Source organism: Centroberyx affinis, unplaced genomic scaffold (assembly GCF_046629955.1).
Source record: "Centroberyx affinis isolate AG114_WGS23_722 - 3 ecotype Tasmania unplaced genomic scaffold, CSIRO-AGI_Caff_v1 ptg000677l_1, whole genome shotgun sequence".
In the NCBI taxonomy this organism is placed as follows: domain Eukaryota; kingdom Metazoa; phylum Chordata; class Actinopteri; order Beryciformes; family Berycidae; genus Centroberyx; species Centroberyx affinis.
In genome coordinates, this window is record NW_027279298.1 from 405,985 (window position 1) to 426,990 (window position 21,006).

The following is a 21,006-nucleotide window of genomic DNA, read 5'->3' on the forward strand; positions in this document are numbered from 1 at the left end:
AATGGTAACCCTGGGTCAAGAATGTATTGATACTTTTAATTATTATTAAAAGTTAAACGTTATTAAAAGTGTTAAAAGTACCACAAATGTGCTTACACTATGTAACCTCAAGCCTCACACCACTGTACCTTAGTAGCAGTGGACAAGCTGTCTGTTACAGTCCTGTGTGCGCTGCCTTATGCTAATCAAATGACCTGAGGTGCAGAGGTTTAAAGCAAGGCCAGAGGAGTAAGAGGGAAACCGAAGTGGTTTTAGACAAAACAAAGCACACAGAAGAACTGAATGAATATAGAGTATCAGTATTATGTCTGTCATGAGGGGTCAAAGGTGACTTGGTAGGGGCATGGTTGAAGCTCTGGTTTCAATCCAATGGATCAGAATAGCTCAAATTGACACCAGGACCCATCTGCCCACTGAATTAATCCTCCACTCTCTTCCATTTGGCAGTTTTTGTTTTCTTTATCAGCTCCATCCATTTCTTTATTCATTCGGTTGACTTTTGAAGGGGGAGAGGTGACACGTCCCGGGGCATTTATATGTTTTTAAAAATCCAACGATTTCAAGTGTAACATTTGCAGACTCCAGGGTCACTGGCAGTTATATTTTCCCTCTCCCTTCTCTCTCTCTCCCTGTGAAATCGATCGTTTGTTTGTGAGGAGCTCAAACGGAGAGGGAGGAGGATTTAGAGCTCTGCTGGCAACACGAGCAGAAGAGAAATGCTGCTGGGGAAGGAGGCAGGCAAAAGGCAGAAAACCTCCCCACTCTCACCGTCAGTGTACATGACCTTGGGGCCAGAGCGAGCGAGTGAGCGAGCGGGCGGAGGATCCGCCCAGCAAGCGCTCGTTCACACACAGAGGAGTTTGGCAGGCAGAGTGGAGCGCGGGTCTATGAGCCCTAGCCCTCTGCTTAAGTGAGTGCAAATTAACTGAAATAAAACTTTTAAAGGTCAATGTAAATTTGATTTGTTCTCTGCATACTAAACCCTAATCACACCAGAACAAAGTTCCCTTGCTCTTTGAAAAGGCTGCTCTGTTATGTTAATCTATTTGGCTGTTAAACATGAAGGGCAAGCAACAGGTGAGGAGCCTTTATGTGTGTCTGTGGCCCTGTTAATAGAGAGAGACCGTAGTGAAACCCAGACAGTGCTCGACAGTAGCTCACACTGGCTATCAAACAAACAGCGCAGAAAAGATGTCTGCCAAGGAAACAGCCTCCGGTGAGAGGAGCAGAATGAAGGAAGGGGGAAGAATAGATGGATAGATAGAGAAGATGACAGAATGAGACACAGGGGGACCAGAATGTTTGTTTTCATGTGAGCTTGTGTGTGTGTCTGTGTACATGTATGCCCTAGTGTGTATATATTCTCAGGCTCTCTCTCTCTCTTACTCTGTCATAGCCATCTCAGTGGCGACCGAGGCGCTGGAGCCCCACGGGGGTCAGCCATGTAAGGAACATAAAAGGCCAATTTAATTTAGCACGTCCGCGGCTACAAAGTATTTTAATTCCGACAGCTGTGACTGAGGAGTTAATATTTGACTTGTCAGAAGTGGGGCCGGGGCCAGTGAATCATTGTAATTCTCATTAAGAGGCTCTCCCCCAGCAGCACCCTAATGCAGAATAATGAAAGTCAAGACGGAGTGAGCTTCTAATGCCAGTTGAGGCCTATCTTTTAATATTCCCCTCTTGATGGATTAGGGAAGCGGGAAATTCATCTCGGATCATAGGGCCTAATTTAATAAGGGATCATTCCAGGAGTATTGCATTTTATAATAATGTCATTTAAAGTGTCGTCTTCCATTTTTACCGTCCCATATGTATGCTTATATAATGGTGCCGGAGGGATCTGTTTTTACAGAGCTTGGATCTCTACTGTGTCCACACACCCCCTCCAGACCACACTACACTGTCTCTCTGTGGTCTGTAGGCTCTAAACTCAGTTTTCATTTCACATTTTGGTGATAGAGCCAATTGAGTGAGCAGTTATGAGAAGTTCAGTTACTCCTGCATGTTGCTGTTTCCCCCAATTATTTCTAATGAATAGTATTTAGGGAAAATCACTGTGTTATGAGTGTTGGGATTATAAATATCACCCAAAGGAAATAAAGATACATTACATTTGCAACATTGCAGGCTTCTAAACCCTTTTTAAATGGGGAGTGTTATGCTTAGCCAACCCACTCACAACAAAGAAATTGCTTTTAGGGAATTAAGTAAACAAATGTGACTAATATGAAAAAGTGTTGATGTCAGTACAAGCACAGAGGTTACAATCACCTCGTAAAGCCTGGGATGGGAGACAAAAGCTGGATGTTACTGACAAAGGCTTCTGTGAATGCAAACCTTTCATGTTTTTAGGCACATACAAGATTCAACTAATAACAATCACATGATAATCCTTGTGATTTAGAAATGTAAAACTTACTATGGACCATTAGTTAGGCAACAATCAGTATTATAGGAAAATTGTGCAATGAACATTAACTCTAGGTCATTTTGTCCACATTGAATGGCAATGCTGTATTCTACTATAAATCACCTTTGCAACGTGAAAAAAAACATTGTTTGACCACTAAAATTACATGAAGGGGGGATTCTTGATGAGATTATTGCAATTATATAAACTCTTGTTTCCATTTTAATATTGTGGGTATAACCTGATGAAAGCAGGACAACACTCTGGGAAAATACCCTAAGACAACTCAGCAGATCTGGTAACCTTGTTAAGAGAGAGAAAAATATGAATTTTAAACAAACAAGCAAACTTTATGTCTTTTGTCTTGCTGTTGTTTTTATTTATATTTATAAACCTTTGGACAACAATGACAACCTGGAGTCACTTACCAAGTGACTGCAAGCTGCAACCTGCAGGATAGATAGGTTTGAGACAATGTCGCTAACCAACTAATGACTGCAAGCTAAAACTAATTTCAAAAGAAAATGTCAGGATCAGAATTCACGTGAGACATACTGTAGCTGTAAATTGGAATAATGGTGTCCTACTTTTTGGTGGATGTGTATATCTGACAATGTTAATGTCCTATATAATTCCACTGATATTGTTAGCATATGAAAGTTGGATGCCAACTAAAACTATCCCTGAACAGTAGGGTTTTGCTAACGAATTTACCCAAATTAAGTTTTGCTAACTAACCTGTAGGGGTAAATTTGCCTAACTTAACAGTAATAGCTTGGTAATTTTGTGGAAAAAAATTGACAATTTCTACTAGAAGGCATTCAATGTCTTATTTTTTTCTGTATTACCTTGGCACTAATTGAGAGACATGTTAAGGAGACTCTTAATTGTGTGTGAGCTGTCTGTACAGCACACTTAATCTTATTTCAAGTGTTTTCAATGGGGAATATGATGTCAAACTGAGGGAGTATCTGAAAGAGTATCTTTTCTTTCAAAATAATGAAACTTCTAGTTGACACTGTTCTATAGTTTATTGGATATTCACTTTGGAATAAAATGTATGAAAAAACAATAATTCCGGGGATCGAATTTTGTAATGAAACATATCTACAAAGCGGATGCATTACATACAAGGATCCCTGAACATAAGTCTGCATTACAGTTCTTCTATGTAAGATTTTCAGGCATGGGTTTTTCCTGAAGCAACTCCTCTCTAAGGTGGTCGTACGAGAGCACTTCCACCACACAGTGTGTTACATGTGACCCTTTAAAAGGGTCCCTGTCATCATTAAGATAAGAGGCAGTCTCTCAAACATGCTTTAGCGTAACAAAGTGCTTCCTCTTTGGCTCTCTCATGTCTTTGGCACCTCTGTCTACCTTCTCCGTCCTACTCCTCTCTCTATCTACTCTGCTCTTATCGTTGCCCTTGTCCCCCTAACTCTCCCTGTCTCTGTCTTTGTGACTTTCTCTCTGTCGCTCTCCACCCCTTCATTCCATGGTCTTTGTGACAGTCCATTGAAGTCAGGATTCAATGTGATTCGCTCAGTCGGAAAACTGGATTTTTCAGGAAGGATCCAGGTCACAATGGTCAAATTCAGTGTATAAATACCACACTAGAGTTCATAATGAAATTACAAGAATGCAGGTTGTGAGATATAGCTGTTTTCAATCAACTTGTTTCCTTCCTCTCATGTAAGCCTCTTCATAACACAACCAGCTATCTGCCACAGCAAGTGTCAGCTATTTTTGGATGCATGTGATATTCATTCTCAATTCATGTGTCACTTCCTTGAATTCTTTTGATTGCAAAACAAAAAGTTAGGAAAAGTTTTGCTCACTGCACACACTGCCACCCAGTGTTTTGGTGTTGAAATCATAAACTCTTAAAAGCTTCAGTCTTGGAATAGCAGTGGAGCAAGGTTTCTCATTCCACCGATGTCTACTTTGTAAGTTCTGGAAATTGTGGAAGCCACTGAATAAACACTATCTCGTGTTGAATCATGTGTGTTATGCCAATACACTCGAGAAATTCTAACATTGGAGTTCTGTGTTTAGTTTATATAGAGAGAAATGATGTAAAGAGTCTGAAACACAAGCGAGAGAGTGAGGGAGAGTGAGGGAGCGAGCCAGCGTCTCACACTGAGAAGGAGCGATAGCGCAGGAGGGAGGGAGCGTGAGTACGGGCTAACTTGCTAGATCTATTTTTACATCCCATTTCAGAATGAGATAGTGTCCCTCTCTCACACCCCCCGCTGTGGAGGAAGCTAATGCAGGGCTATTTAATTAGACGTTGGCAGATTGTTGAGCCAACACTGTAATCCAATAGAACGCCGCACCACTATGGGGTCCTGTCTCCTCCAAGGCCTCCTTGGCCCCATAATGCAGCTCAGTCAGCTCTTCGCATTTTGTCTGCCCTTCTCTCAGCTTGTGACATCAATTTACATCAGCCCGCATTGAAATACGATGCATTCTTCCCACCGGTGACCCACCCAAACACAGTGACAGAGAGCACACACACACACACACACACACACACAGCCCACTCAACCTACTGCTCCCAGTTGAACTTGACATGGTCCCCCACCATTATACATTACCTCCCCTGCTCATCATATTAGCCTATAATAAGGTGTGTGTGTGTGTGTGTGTGTGTGTGTGTGTGTGTGACTCCTGTATGTATTAATCCTCCAGTCCAGGGACAGTGGCTTATGTACACTAGCCTAAGTAGTAAATTACCATAGCAATAAAGCTGTCAATACTGCTGTATCAATGAGGGGACACAAGTGGCAGGATCAATGAAAACATCTGAATAAGATGCCCGGGATGACAGGCACTCTCCTGCTTTAAAATTCTATTGGTCCTAAAGCATTTGACCTCTTGCTCCCATATACCACTGTCCCCAACATCTTCTTATTATACAGTAGGGTATACATTTTCATGGATTGTACTGAAACAATGGATCAAAGGATGCATAGGTGTTTTCATAATAATGCTTCATACATAATTGAGAATGCCAGGAACTTGCATTCTAACAATTTTGGTTACAAGAGTTGCTCATGCGGAAATTAAATGATCTGTGGAAATTGAAATGAATGCATTTACGTGACAGTGTTACATTTTAATAACATAAAGCTGTAGAATTAAACTGAGTAATCCCCCATTTGTTATAATATGTCTTAAATACATCAAAAGCAAAAATGTTCTTCACATTTTTCCTACAGTTTGCCTGTAGGCTTTTTCTTTTTGTTGTCATAAGTGGATTTGGACAGTGTCTATGGTTTAGATAGAATAATTAATAACAGATTTCAGTTGTCTGATCTTACTGAAAAAGCTTGTCTATATATCTCAATGGGATTTTAGCAGTGGGGTAGGCTGGCTTCAGAGTAGTTCACATGTGAAACGCATTTGAGTCCAATCCCTGAGGTTTCAAAACATAAATCATCAAACTCACATCATCATGATAAAGATGGCACATTTTCACTGACTTCCCCTTGGATTATTCCCCTTTGCCTGTTGAAACTCAGGCCATAACACTTTATATATGCCAATAGTTCAGAGCAGTTTCATAACCAAAATATAACGGATTCATAATGAATTATAATTCCTGAGGTAATTCCTTTATGTTCCATCTTATGTTCCAATACAATCACAAAGCATTCTTCATAAAGTTATGATGTGCTTATAAACTTTATGAACAGCACTAACGAAACTGTAACCAACATTTCTATCACAGTATGTTTGCTAACATCAATAAGATAGATTGATTTTTACACATACTCACATTCATGGAGTTGTGATGCTTTGCCAGTACAATGTTTACAGTACATAGGTGATTGATGCTTATTCTGAAAAGCAGGGGCTATTTTCCATCACATCTAAACTTTGCCTTGACCACCCATGTCTTGTCACCAGTTGAGAGAGCACTTGAATGGGGTTGACAGATATATAAATGGTCATAAATGCTTCCGTGGACAGAATGTTGAAATAGTGTTTAACCCCAGAATGAATGATCCTGGACCTCCCTGGATTTACCCACATTAAACAGACACTTGAGCATCCTGATACAAATATTGGGTGATTTGTCGGGTTTTTTGTCATTTCATGACATTTTAAAATGACATTTTGTAAACTTCAGAGAGCGTGAATACAATCAATATGAGATGAGTAGGCCTATGTTTCCAAAAGGCTTTTTGTAATTTAAGAGTCTGTGTACAAACATCTGATGATTGAAAAGCAAGTACTCGATTATACTCACACACAGATGATTGGATCTTACCAGCTTGTAAATACATCGAGAGGCACGGGCCAAATGTTTAACATTTACTGTGTGCCCCTCATCATCATCTATCTATCGCTCTCTCTCTCTCTCTCTCTCTCTCTCTCTCTCTCTCTGTCTCTCTGTCTCTTTCTCTCACTCTTTCTCTCTGTATTTCTTTTTATTCTCACACACACTCTTTCTTTCTATCTAGTTCTGACTCATTCTTACTCTGAGATGCACAACCATACCGTACACATAAACACATACACACAAACATGCACACACACACACACTCACCCTCCATCCTTTCTACAATATGCCAAATGTCACCTTTCTTTCATTAGAAACAATAAAATCCCCTCAGAGCTACTGATGCCCATAGGTTTCAACACATACACCCTTGTTATGTCTCCTTCCCAGGGCACAGAGGTATACATTATGCTATCTCCCTAATCTGCAAACCAGCTGCAACTGGAAAAGAATTAATAACAAATAAAATGCACCCAGTACATAAAAATGTGTAGATTGCCCTGGGGCACCTAAACAGGAAACAGTGAAACAATTAGACTTCTTGTTTTGTTCTGACCTCTGTTTTGTTTTGTTCCACTTAGCTGCTGAATAGAAGGAATTGGAGATAGAGACTGTTGTTTTTCTGTGTCTGTAATCACCACTGTTAAGCTTCCCTGGCCGTACCAGGGGTCAAATCTGTGTGAACACCCACTTTTCATCCCACAGTGAAATCATATACAGTGTTACTGTCGAGCTCTATGAATGCTATAATTCTCTGCTGACTGCAACCCACACCAAGTGCTGCGGTTAGCCACCCAGGCCTGCCAGGCCTATATGGTGCATGCATGTGATAACAGGCAGCGATATGGCGTCCTAATTGCTGGCCTGAGTGCTATTGGAGGGAGTTTTCAGCAGGTTTCTTTTTCACTTTTGCTCCATTTGATGTCTTTGAAGTCGGTCTTTCATCTGCCGTTGCTCCTGATGGCTGTTGTCTTTGGTGTGGTGCTGTGTGCGCCCTGCTCTTTGAGCACTCCAAACATGTAACAAAGGCAAGCCCTTAGAGAGAAAGGAAGAGAAAGAGAGCATTTTTATCTCTCCTTTTCTTATGACTGTCTCCTTTTTTGAGGGGGAGTCAACGTCTTTCACTTTCTCACATAAATTCAAACGCGCACAAACATGCACACATTCACTCACAGCCATCCACATGCATAAAAATGAATCATTGTACAATTTTGCAAACTGACGCCACTGTCAGTAAGAACTGCTCTCTGTGAGTGTTTAACATGCTCTCATTTGATAAAAGCCCAAGTGCCCTATAGTGCAGGAAATGATAGAGCATTGTATTTGTCTCTGGGGTTGTAGGGGGGTAAATATAGCAACAGGACAGCACCAGTTGATATGAAGGATTCCATGATGTGGAGCACTGCTGTGACTCATCGGGCTATGATGATGCATGTGCTTGAGTGTGTGTGTGTGTGTGCATGCGTGTGTGTGTCTGCATGCGTGTGTGTGTGTTTCAGTGTTTCATGCTTGTGTACATTTGGATTTATACATGTCCAGTGTTGGTGTGTTTTCATGCATGAGAGGAGCACTTGATTACAACTCTACTGCCCCACTCTCACTGCTCCAGCTCAGTGTACAAAGATGGATAACAATGGAGGGAGTGTGTGTGTGTGTGTGTGTGTGTGTGTGTGTGTGTGTGTGTGTGTTGGGGGGGGGGGGGGACCAAGGGAAAACAGAGAGCAAGTGAGGGGAAAGGGATTGAGGGAAGACAGTGAGAAGAAGCAAGAGAGCCTCGCTGGCTCCCGGCTGGCTGTGTGGGGGCGTGTGTCTTAAGAGTGTGTTGAGAGGAGAGTGAGAGCGCTGGTCGTCTCCATGTCTAATCAGGAGAACACTTGTGTGTCCCCGTCTCATTGTCTCCTGGGCCCCTCAGAGCAGAGGCCCTCCACTCCACCACTGCACCTCAGGACATACTGATAGCTGCTGGTCCACTCCAATATGGCAGCCTTGCAGTTCACAGGAATCGCGACTTTAGGCTGTAGCTGGAAAAAGGAGTAAACAGAGCAAAATATTCAAGAATCTTTGGTTTAAACTGCAAAAATTATAAGAAAAATAGTCTCAAAGGCAATAAATGGACATGTTTCATTATTGTTGATATGATCTTCGGGTGAACATATTAGGAAATCAATTATCCCTAAAAAATCAGGGATGTAAAATTACTATAACATTCTTCTATAGTATGCCTGTGGTACTCAATAATGAGTATAGCCACTTTATTGTACTTAATGGTATTTTTTTTATTTCTTATACTATCACTTTAATGTCCCCATAATATTCCCATGGGGACCTGCCTTCTTAAATCACCATAGTTGTTTTTTTTTATTAGGGATACTTTTTATACCCACTATCAAATCATTCCAAAAAGGGATTTTATGCCTTGAAACTTCAAACCAATTAGACCCCCTACCTTCCTCTTAAAACCTACATTCAAATACGTGATCAACAGGAGACCAGTGGTTTAACGATTTTGATAAACTTGACCTCACTGTGTGGTCAGAACAGGTAAAAACACAACCAATTTAATACAGTCTAGTATAGTGGCTGAGTGGGACAGTCACAGGGCAGGCGCGCTTCCGACCCCGGTGTGTTGTTCCATCCCAGGGCTGCGCGCGTTCCCGCTCCAGCAGATTCCCAGTTCCGTCTCCTCCATTACTGGCGAGGCTCAGAATCAATAATTCAATAGTTTTGGCGTCTAAATCCTGCCCCAAACGGCAAGATACACAAGCACTCCAGACTCCAGAGCAGACTCTGTGAGATTGGTATTAATTAATAGCTAAAGACATTGTGTTTTGTGTGGAAATATCGGCAGGGTAATGTGATCCGGATTCCTATAATAATAGGCTCCCGTGTCAGGTGTTTATTAAATGTTCAATAAAAGGCGGTTAAGATGTCAGGAAATGAATCAGGCAAATTTGCTTTGTAAGTCAAGTGGTACCTATGAGCCAGGCGTTAACAAATCTTCATCCAAAGACCCTGGCTTGGTTATAGTTTGAGATGCTGCCCATATTCCCATGCATTGTGTCAAACTTAAGGCCATGGCACATACATAGGAAACATTTTCATTCAATGGAGATGGGCAATAGGTCTATGTCCAGCAACAAGAATGGGGATTCACAACTAGAATAAAATGGTTGAATAGCATATTGGCCTATATGTAAAAATGTTTAATGACACAATTCGTTTGATCAGAATTTCTGACATTATCTCAGATATTGCTGCAGTAGCCACGAGAAAATGTTAATTTTGTTAAATGCCATATCCATTTAGGCTAAATAGTATAATATTATATACTTTAGGTGATACCACCAAACAAACTGGGTAAGACTAAAATTTAAATAACGTGCAATTTCGTTTAATACAATTATTAGGCCGATAAGTCGGGGTTAGGCCATGGGTCCAAGCATTATGTTACAAAGCAAACGATTCCTAGAAAAAAACTAAGATTTAATTGTGCATATTCCAAGTGATTCGGTGTATTATGCAGCAAAACTTTATCCTTGAGCCATTGAATGGTCCCCATCTCTTTATCTGACTGTTTTTGTAGCTTGTTATTGGAAATTACCAGTCTTCTTCTCCAAACGCTCCATAACCAAACTATGAATAATGCATCGATTTGGCATGGGAGCAGCAATAGACACCCATGTTCCTGACTAAACGGGCCTGTCACAACTGTAACGTTATCAAAAGACCTATAGCTACAGCCATGAATTATTAATCATCTATTGCCCACAAAGGTTTTCCAGCAATAATAATAATAACAATAATAATATTAACAATAATAATAATATAGGCTACCTTCGTTTTTTAATTCAGGGTGATAAAGGCCTATTAAGAATGTAAGAACAATATCAAGTCATAAAAGAAACTTCTGTTGATTTATTGTAGGAACGAAAAACATTTTGTTTAGGTGGATTCACGTTTCACATAAGTGATGGAAAAAGGTAAAACAATTTCTGTGATATTCGTTTTTAAGAAACCCGTGCCTCAGGTACGTTCACTTTCACTGTTATAAAAACATCAAAATTACATACAGAAAGCACATGATTTTTAATACACGGAAATAAAGTAAAATACAAAATAAACATATTCCCCACAAGGCATTCATAAAGCCACTAAATAATAAAAAATAATGCATGTTTCTTGTGTATTAACATATTTTACACGTGCCCGTACCGTTTCGCATACAGTCCTCGTGTTATTGGCCAGTAGCCTATTCGTTTGTTCACCGTTTTAAAAATGGCATATAGGGCCTAATGCTCTCCTTTAAGAAGGACAAATCGCCACCTTGCACATATGGACACTAACTCGGGCTATCCTGACAAAACAACTGAAGTTCAGCGTACACATATATTATAATCTCACATTTCTGGTATGTCGCCTGGTTTCACCTACCAAAGGAGGTCCAAACAAGGTCAAATAGGCCTAACATTCAAGTGAGAGTTGCCCTTCCTCAGAGGGAGAGAGAGAGAGAGAGAGAGAGAGAGAGAGAGAGAGAGAGAGAGAGGTGGAACTACATGGCTCACATCACGTCATCCGTGAGGACAGAAACTCATGCAAACACTGCTGAGGCATTTTGAATTTGGACAAGAAACAGAAGAGGGAGAAAAACTTCTGATAACGTCTTTTTGTCCCTCTGTTTTGTGTCAAAGAATTCCCGCTCTTTCCTCTACAGGGAAAATGTTTTTTGAAATATAACGAGGCCAGCCTCTATATAGGTTCAAAATGAAATAATAATAATATAATATTAAAACAGAAAGAAAACAACTGCAGAATGGTTCGCCTTGTTTGACAAAGTATCGACCGTCCCAGCTGCATCCTTGTCCCTCCAGGGTGTCCCGCTGTCCCTCTGCCATGTGGCTGCAGAGAGCACGAGCACGGTGCAAGGGGATCTACTGAAACTGTGTAGCCTTGCTATCCATTCCCGTTCGCCCCTTTCTCATTTGGCGTCCAAAAATCACTCGTGTATCACGTCACAGTCTTTTTTTGTTCTTTGTCTTTTCTTTATCTCATAAATAGCCTATATTTTTATAGTTATACACGTCGTCCTTCATTTAGAAAAAAAGAAAACATAAATATCGTCCTTGAATTTTTTTTTCACTTTGTCCTTGATTTTTTCACTTTGTAAGCGTTTGTGTTGCCTCTGGTGCTCAGTTCGATGACTCTCAGTCGATATCGCGATAACATGTTGGAGTGTTTTTACACGCCTTGTGTCCTCCTGTCCTCGCGTCACAGTCCCAGCGCGGCCGTGTGCTTTTTGGCCTTGAGTCTCAGGTCGGCGATGCTGGAGTTCTTGTTGGTGTTCTTGGCGGCGGCGGCGGCGGCCACAACAGAGGCGGCGGAGGCGGATTCGGCCGCGAGCGTCGCCAGGGGCAACCCGAACGGCGGCGCCGGGAACATCATGTAGGGCGCGTGCGCTGCCAGGTGAGAGTGCAGGTGGTGGTGCGCGTGGGCCACGGCGCTGTCCAGCTGCAGTTGCGCCTGCACCTGAAAGGAGAAGGGCGGCACGTTGCAATGACTATCCTACGGGACGGGACGCACGGATGGGGAGAGAGGGGGGAGAACACGCGTTAACTTTGTGCAATGGGTTGTCTGCAGCTCATTTCACTAGTGTAACTGTTGTAGATTTAGGCTACCACTTGCTCAACTATTCATTTTACTGATTGGAGGCTGCAGGTTGACCCATGATTAAATAGATCATATTTCAGCCGGACGACCTGGGTTGAAGCCCACGTGTCGACAAACAGCCGGCCTGCCTAAGTGTTCTTGAGCAAGGCACTGAATCCCGTCTAGCTCCATAGGCCACTGTAGCTGACCCTGCGCTCTGCCCCCTTGTAGAGTGAGTAGGGCGAGTTAAAATAGACTTTTCCTTTGGGGATCAATAAAGCGTGACATCTAATTTCAGTGTGAGAGATCAACATTTGCTTGGTGTTTTTTTTTTTGTTTTTTTTAGAAAGTTAGGCTTTGTCTACAGCCTAGGCCAGTGATTCTCTGAAGAGATCCCATGGGGTCCCCAGCAAAATGAGGAATAGTTTAATTTGGCTACAATATCATTCAATAGAAATTATCCCAATTAGAAAATGTATAAGAATGACAGTTGTAATCTGAAATTTCACTCTCATCACCACTATTATCTCCCCATGTACACTGTAGACAGTGCTATACAGTTCAATGCTATTACATCACCAACAAAACAATCTTCCCATATGGGATGACCCTGCGACAAAATCTTATCTAACGGGGGCGTCTGTGGCCTAAAGTGTGTTTGAGGACAGTGACAAGAAAATATTTGAGAACTCCTGGCCTACAGCCTACATAGGCCTATCATCCAGTACACCCCGCATGACTGTTACTATTTACTTGCTCCATTAAAATAGGCATATAAATAATCCATAAATCAATAGAGGGAATATTCCAATTAGGTTGTACACATGCTACGCTATGTTGGCACAATGTATTCGTCACTGTGGTAACAAGAGTTTAGTTACCCCCTACATTGGAACTGGAGTCTCCCCATAGCACTTGGGCAGGGCCTGTGCCAAGACAGCAGTCCGGGGATTGGTCTGGTCTTAAGACTAGACGCTTCAAAGTAACTTGCCTGTTGGAATGGCATCCGTAAAGCCCCCACGTTGACATATGGCGCTACACGACAAGCTTCAAACTGATTCGCTGCTCCGATGAGAACTCCTGAAAAACAGATGATACCCTAATTGAGAGGAGAATATTCATCTGAACCACAAAGAGTAAACTGTAGGCCTAAATAACGACGAGCAGTGAGCCGCTGTCGGAGTAAACTGTAATAAGACCCGTGATAAACATTCACTTTAAAGAAAACATAATGCGTTTGATGGCATAATTAACTGAAAACTAAAACCACGGCCCCTAATAGTAATATAGTGCGTAAAGAAGGATGAAGGATGTTGCACGCTGGAAGGTGTGTGACCCACGTCCGTGCATTTGAATGTATATAGACTATGCCTTAGAATAGAATAGAATAGAATAGAATAGAAGTTGATGCCTATAGTTTCGTGTTATGGGAGCAGTATAAAACAGTATACAGTACAGTAGTATAAAAACGTACCTTTATGTAACTGGTTTTCCTGCTTTCTGCATTTGGCTCTTCTGTTCTGGAACCAAACCTGCAGGGACAGAAATTAATTAGAGACCTACTGATTGGCAGCTGCTTGTGAGGCCATGTGTAATTCCTCTCAAAGTGACAACAACCGCAGAAAAACAATATCCCCGAGGAGCACTGAAATATTAATGGCGCTGCTTAACCCCAGATTTTAATTATTACATTTAGCCTACAACAAGAAGGGGGAGGCGGGGAGAGAAAGAGAAACAGTGAGGCAAAAAATGCTGTTTGGGAAAAAATGGGAGGGAAAACAGTGTACCACAAAACCAAAAGGGGACATTAGAATCTTATTAGGAGAATAGAAACACCCTTGTTGGAGATGTGCAGGCTATTGGACTATAATAAATAACCTTGTCAGCGTTGGTTTCATCTTTCTATAGATTAGTGTCCCCGAAGAGCTGAATGGACTCTCAGATATCGAATGGCAGCATTGCTATTACGGTTTTGGACATCAGAGCAAGGCGATCTGAGAGCAGCTCCCTCTCTTTCTCTTTCCATCTCTCTCTCATTAAATGGCCGCTGAAATTAATTACCCTTATCTGCAGAAAATCTATGTCAGTGAGACGTTTAAATGCCTTGCAGTTTTGTCTAATCACCGCCATAACACGTACTTGCACAAAGCCTTTTTTATTTTTTTTCAAAGACAGCTCACTTCTCTTTTCGTTCTGTTGAAATTGACAAGCGTCAATTTCAGAGGATTGTCTTGGAACAGAGATAAAACGTTTTATTAGCTATGATAATCTACTTTGAATCTCCTCTACAAAGCTTGGGATAAATTAGCCCACAATATACCATGTCAGTTTGCCCTTACATTAGGTCTATACATACACAGTGAACACATGATTAAAATAAATATCATATTGATTTGGCTGTCAGTTTGCTTCATTCATTGACCACAGTACATGTCAATCGGTGTGCACTTCTCAGTTATAAATTATTGCAATGATAAAAGCAAATACTCTGCTATTATTGATTTAGGATGAATTATTTCACAAAACAAAATAAAAAATTCTAAATAAATTCTCTTTGTGCTCTCTCTTCATGCAACTGTAGTTTAAAAGATACAATCTCCACGCTCTCTAACAGAGTGAGAGCGAGAGAGAGCAGCAGTTCTTGATTTGGGTAGAAAATAATACATAATTTATGCAAATCCCCGAGCTGTGCTCCTTGCTTGGGACACAATACGCCTTATTGGTGAGATTCCAGTTCAGGCCGGGAGAGCCCTGCAAAAAGCTGGCTTTAACTTTTTTGGGGAGGGGGTGGAGGTTAGGCATGGGGATCTTTTGGGCCCGTTTTATGATTTTTCTTTTTCTTTTTTTTTCTTCTTTTTTTCAGAAAGACCGACATATTCAGCATGGAGACAAATGCTCAGTCCTCCCCTGAGCCGGGGCATGAGGGATAAAAGAGTCTGGAATAAGATATTATGGGGGTTTGATAAATCAGATGAGAAGAGATGTCTATATGTTCATTGTCCCCTGCTCCCGTTACACAAGAGACTGCGCCCCCCTGACTCAACCCTCATTGGGTTTCTGTGCAGATGGTCTTTCCCCATGAAAAAGGACAGCACTGACATAACAGGGCCTTGGTAACATATACCAATGAAGTGAAGGCAAATATTTGTAGGCTTATTTGTTTCGGTGGATTTGGACAATAAAGATTACAACGAGTCCTGTGATACAATTAGGGCCTAATTGAGATCGTTATCACAAAATAAATCAGCAAAACACGCTGCGAGAAAAAAAAAAATCAACAACCAAAAAAAAAAAAACTCTTGAACTGGTGAACGCTGTTTTGTCGTTGTCGTGTAAAAGTTCATGCCATATTTGCCAGGTTGTTGGCCTCATCGCTCTCTCTCTCTCTCTCTCTCTCTCTCTCTCACACACACACACACATACACACACACACACGCACGCACACACACACACACACACACACACATGCACACACTTCAGTGTATAGCTGTGCACATTTCCCTTCCACATAAAATCCCACCATAAAACAATGTGTTATCATACAACATTTACGCGTGATGGGACATCCGGCATCCGTGCTTAGCTTATCATAACAGAAATCCATGAAGAGATTCCTAAAATCTCCCCAGGGATAAAGGAAAGAACCTGAAACGAGGCAGTCAGTGCCTCTTTGCATTATTATCATTATTATCATTATTATTATTATTAGGCCCTGTTGCTGTTATTATTATTATTATTATTATGTATTATTATTATGTTTTAACGATTAAGGTCACGCTCTTATCCAGAGTGTTTTCTCAAGACATTTACACGTCAGATGGCTGTTGATGGACACACATTGGCTGCTCCTGTGATCGAACCTGTGACCTTCTCGTTAAAGGACGGCCTCTCGAACCAAACTGGACTACACTGCCGTCCCAGTGATGACCATGATCAAGGTGATGATGATGATTGTTATAATTAATTAAGAATTCTTTTTTTCAGATAATTATTCTATTTTTTATTATTGTACATTTATATTTAAAATAAAGATTCTTCCACAACGCTCTTTTTACCAATTAGGTCCTAATTAATTAGGCCTAATTGTAATAATTATTATAGTAATTATTATTAGGCCTATTATTGTAGTTTTTATTATTATTATTATTGGTGTTATCGTTGTTATTACATTACTATAATTATAATCATTTACCATCATTTTACGTATTTATTTATTTTTTAATTTAAATTAACTGTCCCTACCTGTACTCGGGCCTCGGACAGTCCCAGCCGCTGGCTCAGCTCCTCCCGCATGAAGGCGTCCGGGTAGTGGGTCTCGTCGAAGAGCCGCTCCAGCTCGTTGAGCTGCTCTAATGTGAAGTTAGTCCGACTTCTCCTCTGTTTGATTTTAGTCTGTGTCTCGTCCTCCAAAGGCTTCGAGTCCTCTTTCCTTTCTTTCACATCCGTGTTGCCTGTGTTGCGGACGACAGGAGGAAAAACAATATCTATATCACTGTGTCCAGTGATGTGGTGCGAAGTAAAAACTATGACCTCCAGCCGCTGATTGTCATAAGTTCATCACATAGGCCTATTTATCATCACATATATAACAGAAAAGTATTAAATTATGCTTTCCCCCCTTAAAATACATTATCCTTGTAGGCTATAACTTGCATCAGTTTGATACTATTTGCTATTATATAGCCTATACTCTGAATTTCATCATAAATATTTATGCAAGCCTATATAGGCTATGTAAACTCTAACCCGCAAATGAAAAGGTAGAGAAACTGAGTTCATGTGGATTTACTCTGCATTGCATCTGTGACTATATCTGTCAAAAAAAAAAAAAAACTCGAACACAAAAGAACAGCAAATTATTATATCGAGCTGTGAAAAGGAGAGATGAGGCCTCGATCACAGAGGAAAGAAGAAAAGGCACCAGAGAGTAACCATGCTAAAAAACGAAAGAAAGAAAGAAAGAAAGAAAAAGAAAGAAAGAAAGAATGAAAGAAAGAAAGCACGTGCCCCCCCTCCACAAGCATCACAGAGCTATCAGACCTCGGATGTTTTGTAGAGCTACATAAAGCTCTTTAATTATTAACTGCTTATAAATATGCATCGCTGTGCCCACTATTGGATGTCTGATACATGCTTGTCGCAGTTCCGTTTTTAACCATGCTGTCCATGACGAACAGATGGCATTTTTACATGCCACCCAACTCTAACATTACCTCTCCTAAATGTTGTTATACGAAATTATCAGGTTTCATGATGCAAGCGGACAGGCTGCACGAGACAGTTAACCAACACGTGATTCATGTTGGATAACATTTTATAGATACAATTATTTATTCTAACACAAGGGAAGTGTATTAAAGCATTAAACGCAAATGCCATTTTTGTTTTTGAATTAAAGTTTTGATTCTTAAATTTTTTAATTGATAAGATTCCCTGAATCCAGAGTTGTTTGATTTGCTATTATTTTAGTTATGTAATAATATAGAAAACATTATTATTGAGGACGGCGAATGAGAAACAATCCTGCCACCCACTTGTCCATTAGTTATTAATAAAATATTTTCATTAGATTTATTCAACCCATCGACTAATAATTGTAGGTACCTGATTTTCTTTTACTTTTTTTCTTTGACTATTTCTCTAGACTGGGTGGCTTCAAAAATGACAGGTCTTGATATCCACCTTTCAAGTGCAGTGATATTCAGTTATGCTGTCAGGTGTATGATACGCCTGCCTTTCCTTGAAATATGCTCCTTATTCAAAAAAAATGCTTATATAATAGGCCTACAATATTGATGGCCGTTGAGATAATAAATAGCCTAGATAGCTGCAATGTTATGAGGCTTCCACGCAGTTTGAAGTAGCCTAAACTGAAGCGTTTTTGAAAACTTTAAACAAATCAAGGGCTACACATCTCCTATGTTGTTTTTATAACCTTGCAATGTGAATATGCAGGAGATTAGCCTAAAATATACAGAATAGGATTTATTATTTTCCTACAGGATGCCTTCTTGTTTATCATAGTTCTGGGGGGTTTCTGCACTGCAATCATAAAATGAAACTTTAAAACAGTAGCAAAACAAGTCATTGCTGACCCGCAGAGCGTTTTATCAGATTGGAAAATGTTGGGTATGGCAGTAATGTAGTGGTAAATAAAAAGGTGGGCAATCTATGACCTCCAGTCGGTGCATAAGGCAAACAACTAGGCTACCAATAGCCTATAAACAAAATATATATATATATACTTTCAGAAAAGCATCAATTTATGCTTTCCTGCCTGATAATACCCGATCCTCGTGCAACTTACACGGGTTTGATACTACTTACTGAGATGTTAACTAGATCATAACGATTTATATCAGCCAAAAAAGGTGGGTTAACTCTATTCCGCAAATAAAAGGGTGGCTAAACTGAGTTTCTAGCGGGATTAGGCTACTCTCCGCTAGAAATGCCTGGATATACGTGAAGTAGCCTAGTCCTACCGTCAATGAGTTTGGGGCTCCCGGCATCCCTGATTCTCTCCGGGCCGAGCATGTCCGCTTCCCTGCCCGGCGAGAGCGCAACGTTCCGGGCTACGGCGGCCACTTCCTCCCGGCTCCCCGGCTCCGCGGTTAGAGACTCCCTGCTTCCTCCTCGCGCCGACCCGGTCTCCAGCACCTCCCTGTAGGTTATCACCTCCTTCTTCTCCTTCACTTTCTGATCGAAAGACTTGGACACGAAAGCGGTGAGTTCTTCCATCACTGCTTTCTCCTCTAAAAAAAAAAAAAAAAAAATCACACACACTCACTCTCTCACACTCTCTCCCTGCTCCACGACAGCTTAAGACATCAATGGTGTTGCTCGTTTTAAAGTCGACCCCTAAAAATGATGCGAGGTAATGCTGCCAACTCTGGAAGAAGGTAAAAAATATATAAGATATATCTTCTCAGCCAATTCCTCCTCCTTTGGTAGCGGAGTTGGGAACCTGCTGGTGATCCTCTATTGAAGTCACAGTATTTATACTTTGCGGCGCCTTGCCCCCTTGATCCGTGCAAATTACCTCCCCTCAGGATGCCGGGATGAGCCCCCCTTCCCCTTCACTGATATGGGAGAGAGAGAGGAGAGGGCTAAAAACATTAAGCAGCACCGTCGCTATTGGCCATTAATCCGAGATTGACAAGAAGGACTAATTAATTTAATTAAGCGCTCATTCGCTGCTATTGTCCTGAGTTAGTTTTTTAAACACCCAGGAGATGGGCATGGATCTCTCTCTCTCTCTCTCTCTCTCTCTCTCTCTCTCTCTCTCTCTCTCTCTCTCTCTCTCTCTCTCTCTGCAGGGGTGTGGCTAAAAAACCTGAAAATGACAAGCTGGTGTGGAGGGAAGCACATGGATGAGGAGTCCTTCCTCAGTATATCTCTGTGATCTGGGGAAAATAAGACACAGCGACAATGATGACACGGAGAAAGAGGCAAAGAGCGGACCAGCTGGGATGCTGAGAGGAGCAACATCTTACAAGGAGCTTTAGGAGCTCAAGTGAACGTATTTGGCTCCCAACCCAATTCCATACAGTTGGCTATATAGGCCTGGTAAATTTATTCCCATGTTTTCGGCGTGTTTTTATGTATCCATTCTGTCGCTGAGTTTCTGAAATGTCACAGCAAACAAAAAGTGTTGATAATCTTATAATAAAGGAGTTTTATAGGCTACTCGCAGAGAGGCCTAATGGTATTAGGCTTCCGAAAATAATAACAAGAAATAATAATAATAAATATATTAATATTATTGTTATTACATAAATGCTTTTATTATTACTGTTATTGTTACTATTGTATCATTATTGTTATTATTAGGCCTTGTTGTTGTTGTTAGCCTATTATTAGCCTATATATATGACAATTATTAAAACTAATTTGCACATCAAATTGTATTAATATTAGGTTAAGATAAGACCAAGATGAAAGTTTGGGGACCCTTGTGAGCCAAATTATCTAATGTTTCTAACCTTATCTAACATTGGTTTATTTTTCTAATCAGCAATCATGTTTTTTAAATTGTCATCATTAGTGAAACTATATTGGTTAATATTAATTCTCAGCGGACTTTTTTAGGCCATTAGGATGTTAAATAGCAGCTAAACGTTTAATTATAATGCCTTTTGCGATGCGTTGCCATTGGGCTCACTAATTACCGTTTTCAACGTGCTTTCCCAATGAAATGATTGCTTATATTTGCAAAATAAATAAACAATGGTTCACTTGCGGTGAAGGTAACTGAATGCCGTGGAGACTGAGCAATTAAGTGAGACGAGGAGGCAACATATAGCCAAACAAGAAACAGGATACAGCGGAATTTTGAAATCGTTGGGATAAATTTGATGCAAAATGAAGCGTGTTTATTGATAATCTATATAAAGCCCCATTTCCACACAAGGGCTCTAACAATTCCCCTGATTAAATATTAATGATGTTTCAGCTTGAACCTTAGGCATTAATTACTATTATTTCTGCTGCATCTGAAAGCAGGATGAATTCGTACTCGCAAAGTGATTAGCAGCCTCTTATTTCTATTTGCAGTGAAAAACCCATTAATTGCAAAGACCAAACTGTTTTTTTTTCTTATCAGTCATTCCTATAGATATTGATTCATTCACTCATACACGTTGTTAACGAATCAGAGGTAGCT

At 40.6% G+C, this 21,006-nt stretch overlaps 1 protein-coding gene across 2 annotated transcripts; it reads right to left on the bottom strand.

Moving 5' to 3' along the window:
- Nucleotides 1-11,821: 11,821 nt before the first annotated feature.
- On the bottom strand, nt 11,822-19,088 carry shox2 (shox homeobox 2). Of its 2 annotated transcripts, none has more exons than XM_071519251.1 (5): nt 18,827-19,088; nt 16,587-16,795; nt 13,819-13,876; nt 13,336-13,424; nt 11,822-12,260 (listed from the first exon to the last, which is right to left on the bottom strand). In XM_071519251.1, exons 1-5 carry the CDS (start codon nt 19,080-19,082, stop codon nt 11,967-11,969), a joined length of 906 nt encoding a protein of 301 aa, XP_071375352.1. In that variant the 5' UTR covers nt 19,083-19,088; the 3' UTR covers nt 11,822-11,966. The 2 variants fall into 2 exon arrangements, with proteins under 2 accessions (XP_071375352.1, XP_071375351.1); XM_071519250.1 differs by having other exon boundaries at nt 11,822-12,224; nt 18,827-19,082.
- Between the last annotated feature and the right edge of the window lie 1,918 nt (nt 19,089-21,006).

Excerpts from the sequence above, each read along its gene's own strand:
- shox2 (XM_071519251.1), bottom strand. The coding sequence starts at position 19,082 with ATGGAAGAACTCACCGCTTTCGTGTCCAAGTCTTTCGATCAGAAAGTG. Across the intron at positions 16,796-18,826 it reads GAGCCCCAAACTCATTGACG|GCAACACGGATGTGAAAGAA; the intron begins GTAGGACTAGGC and ends TCCGCAACACAG. Across the intron at positions 13,425-13,818 it reads GGAAAACCAGTTACATAAAG|GAGTTCTCATCGGAGCAGCG; the intron begins GTACGTTTTTAT and ends TCTGTTTTTCAG.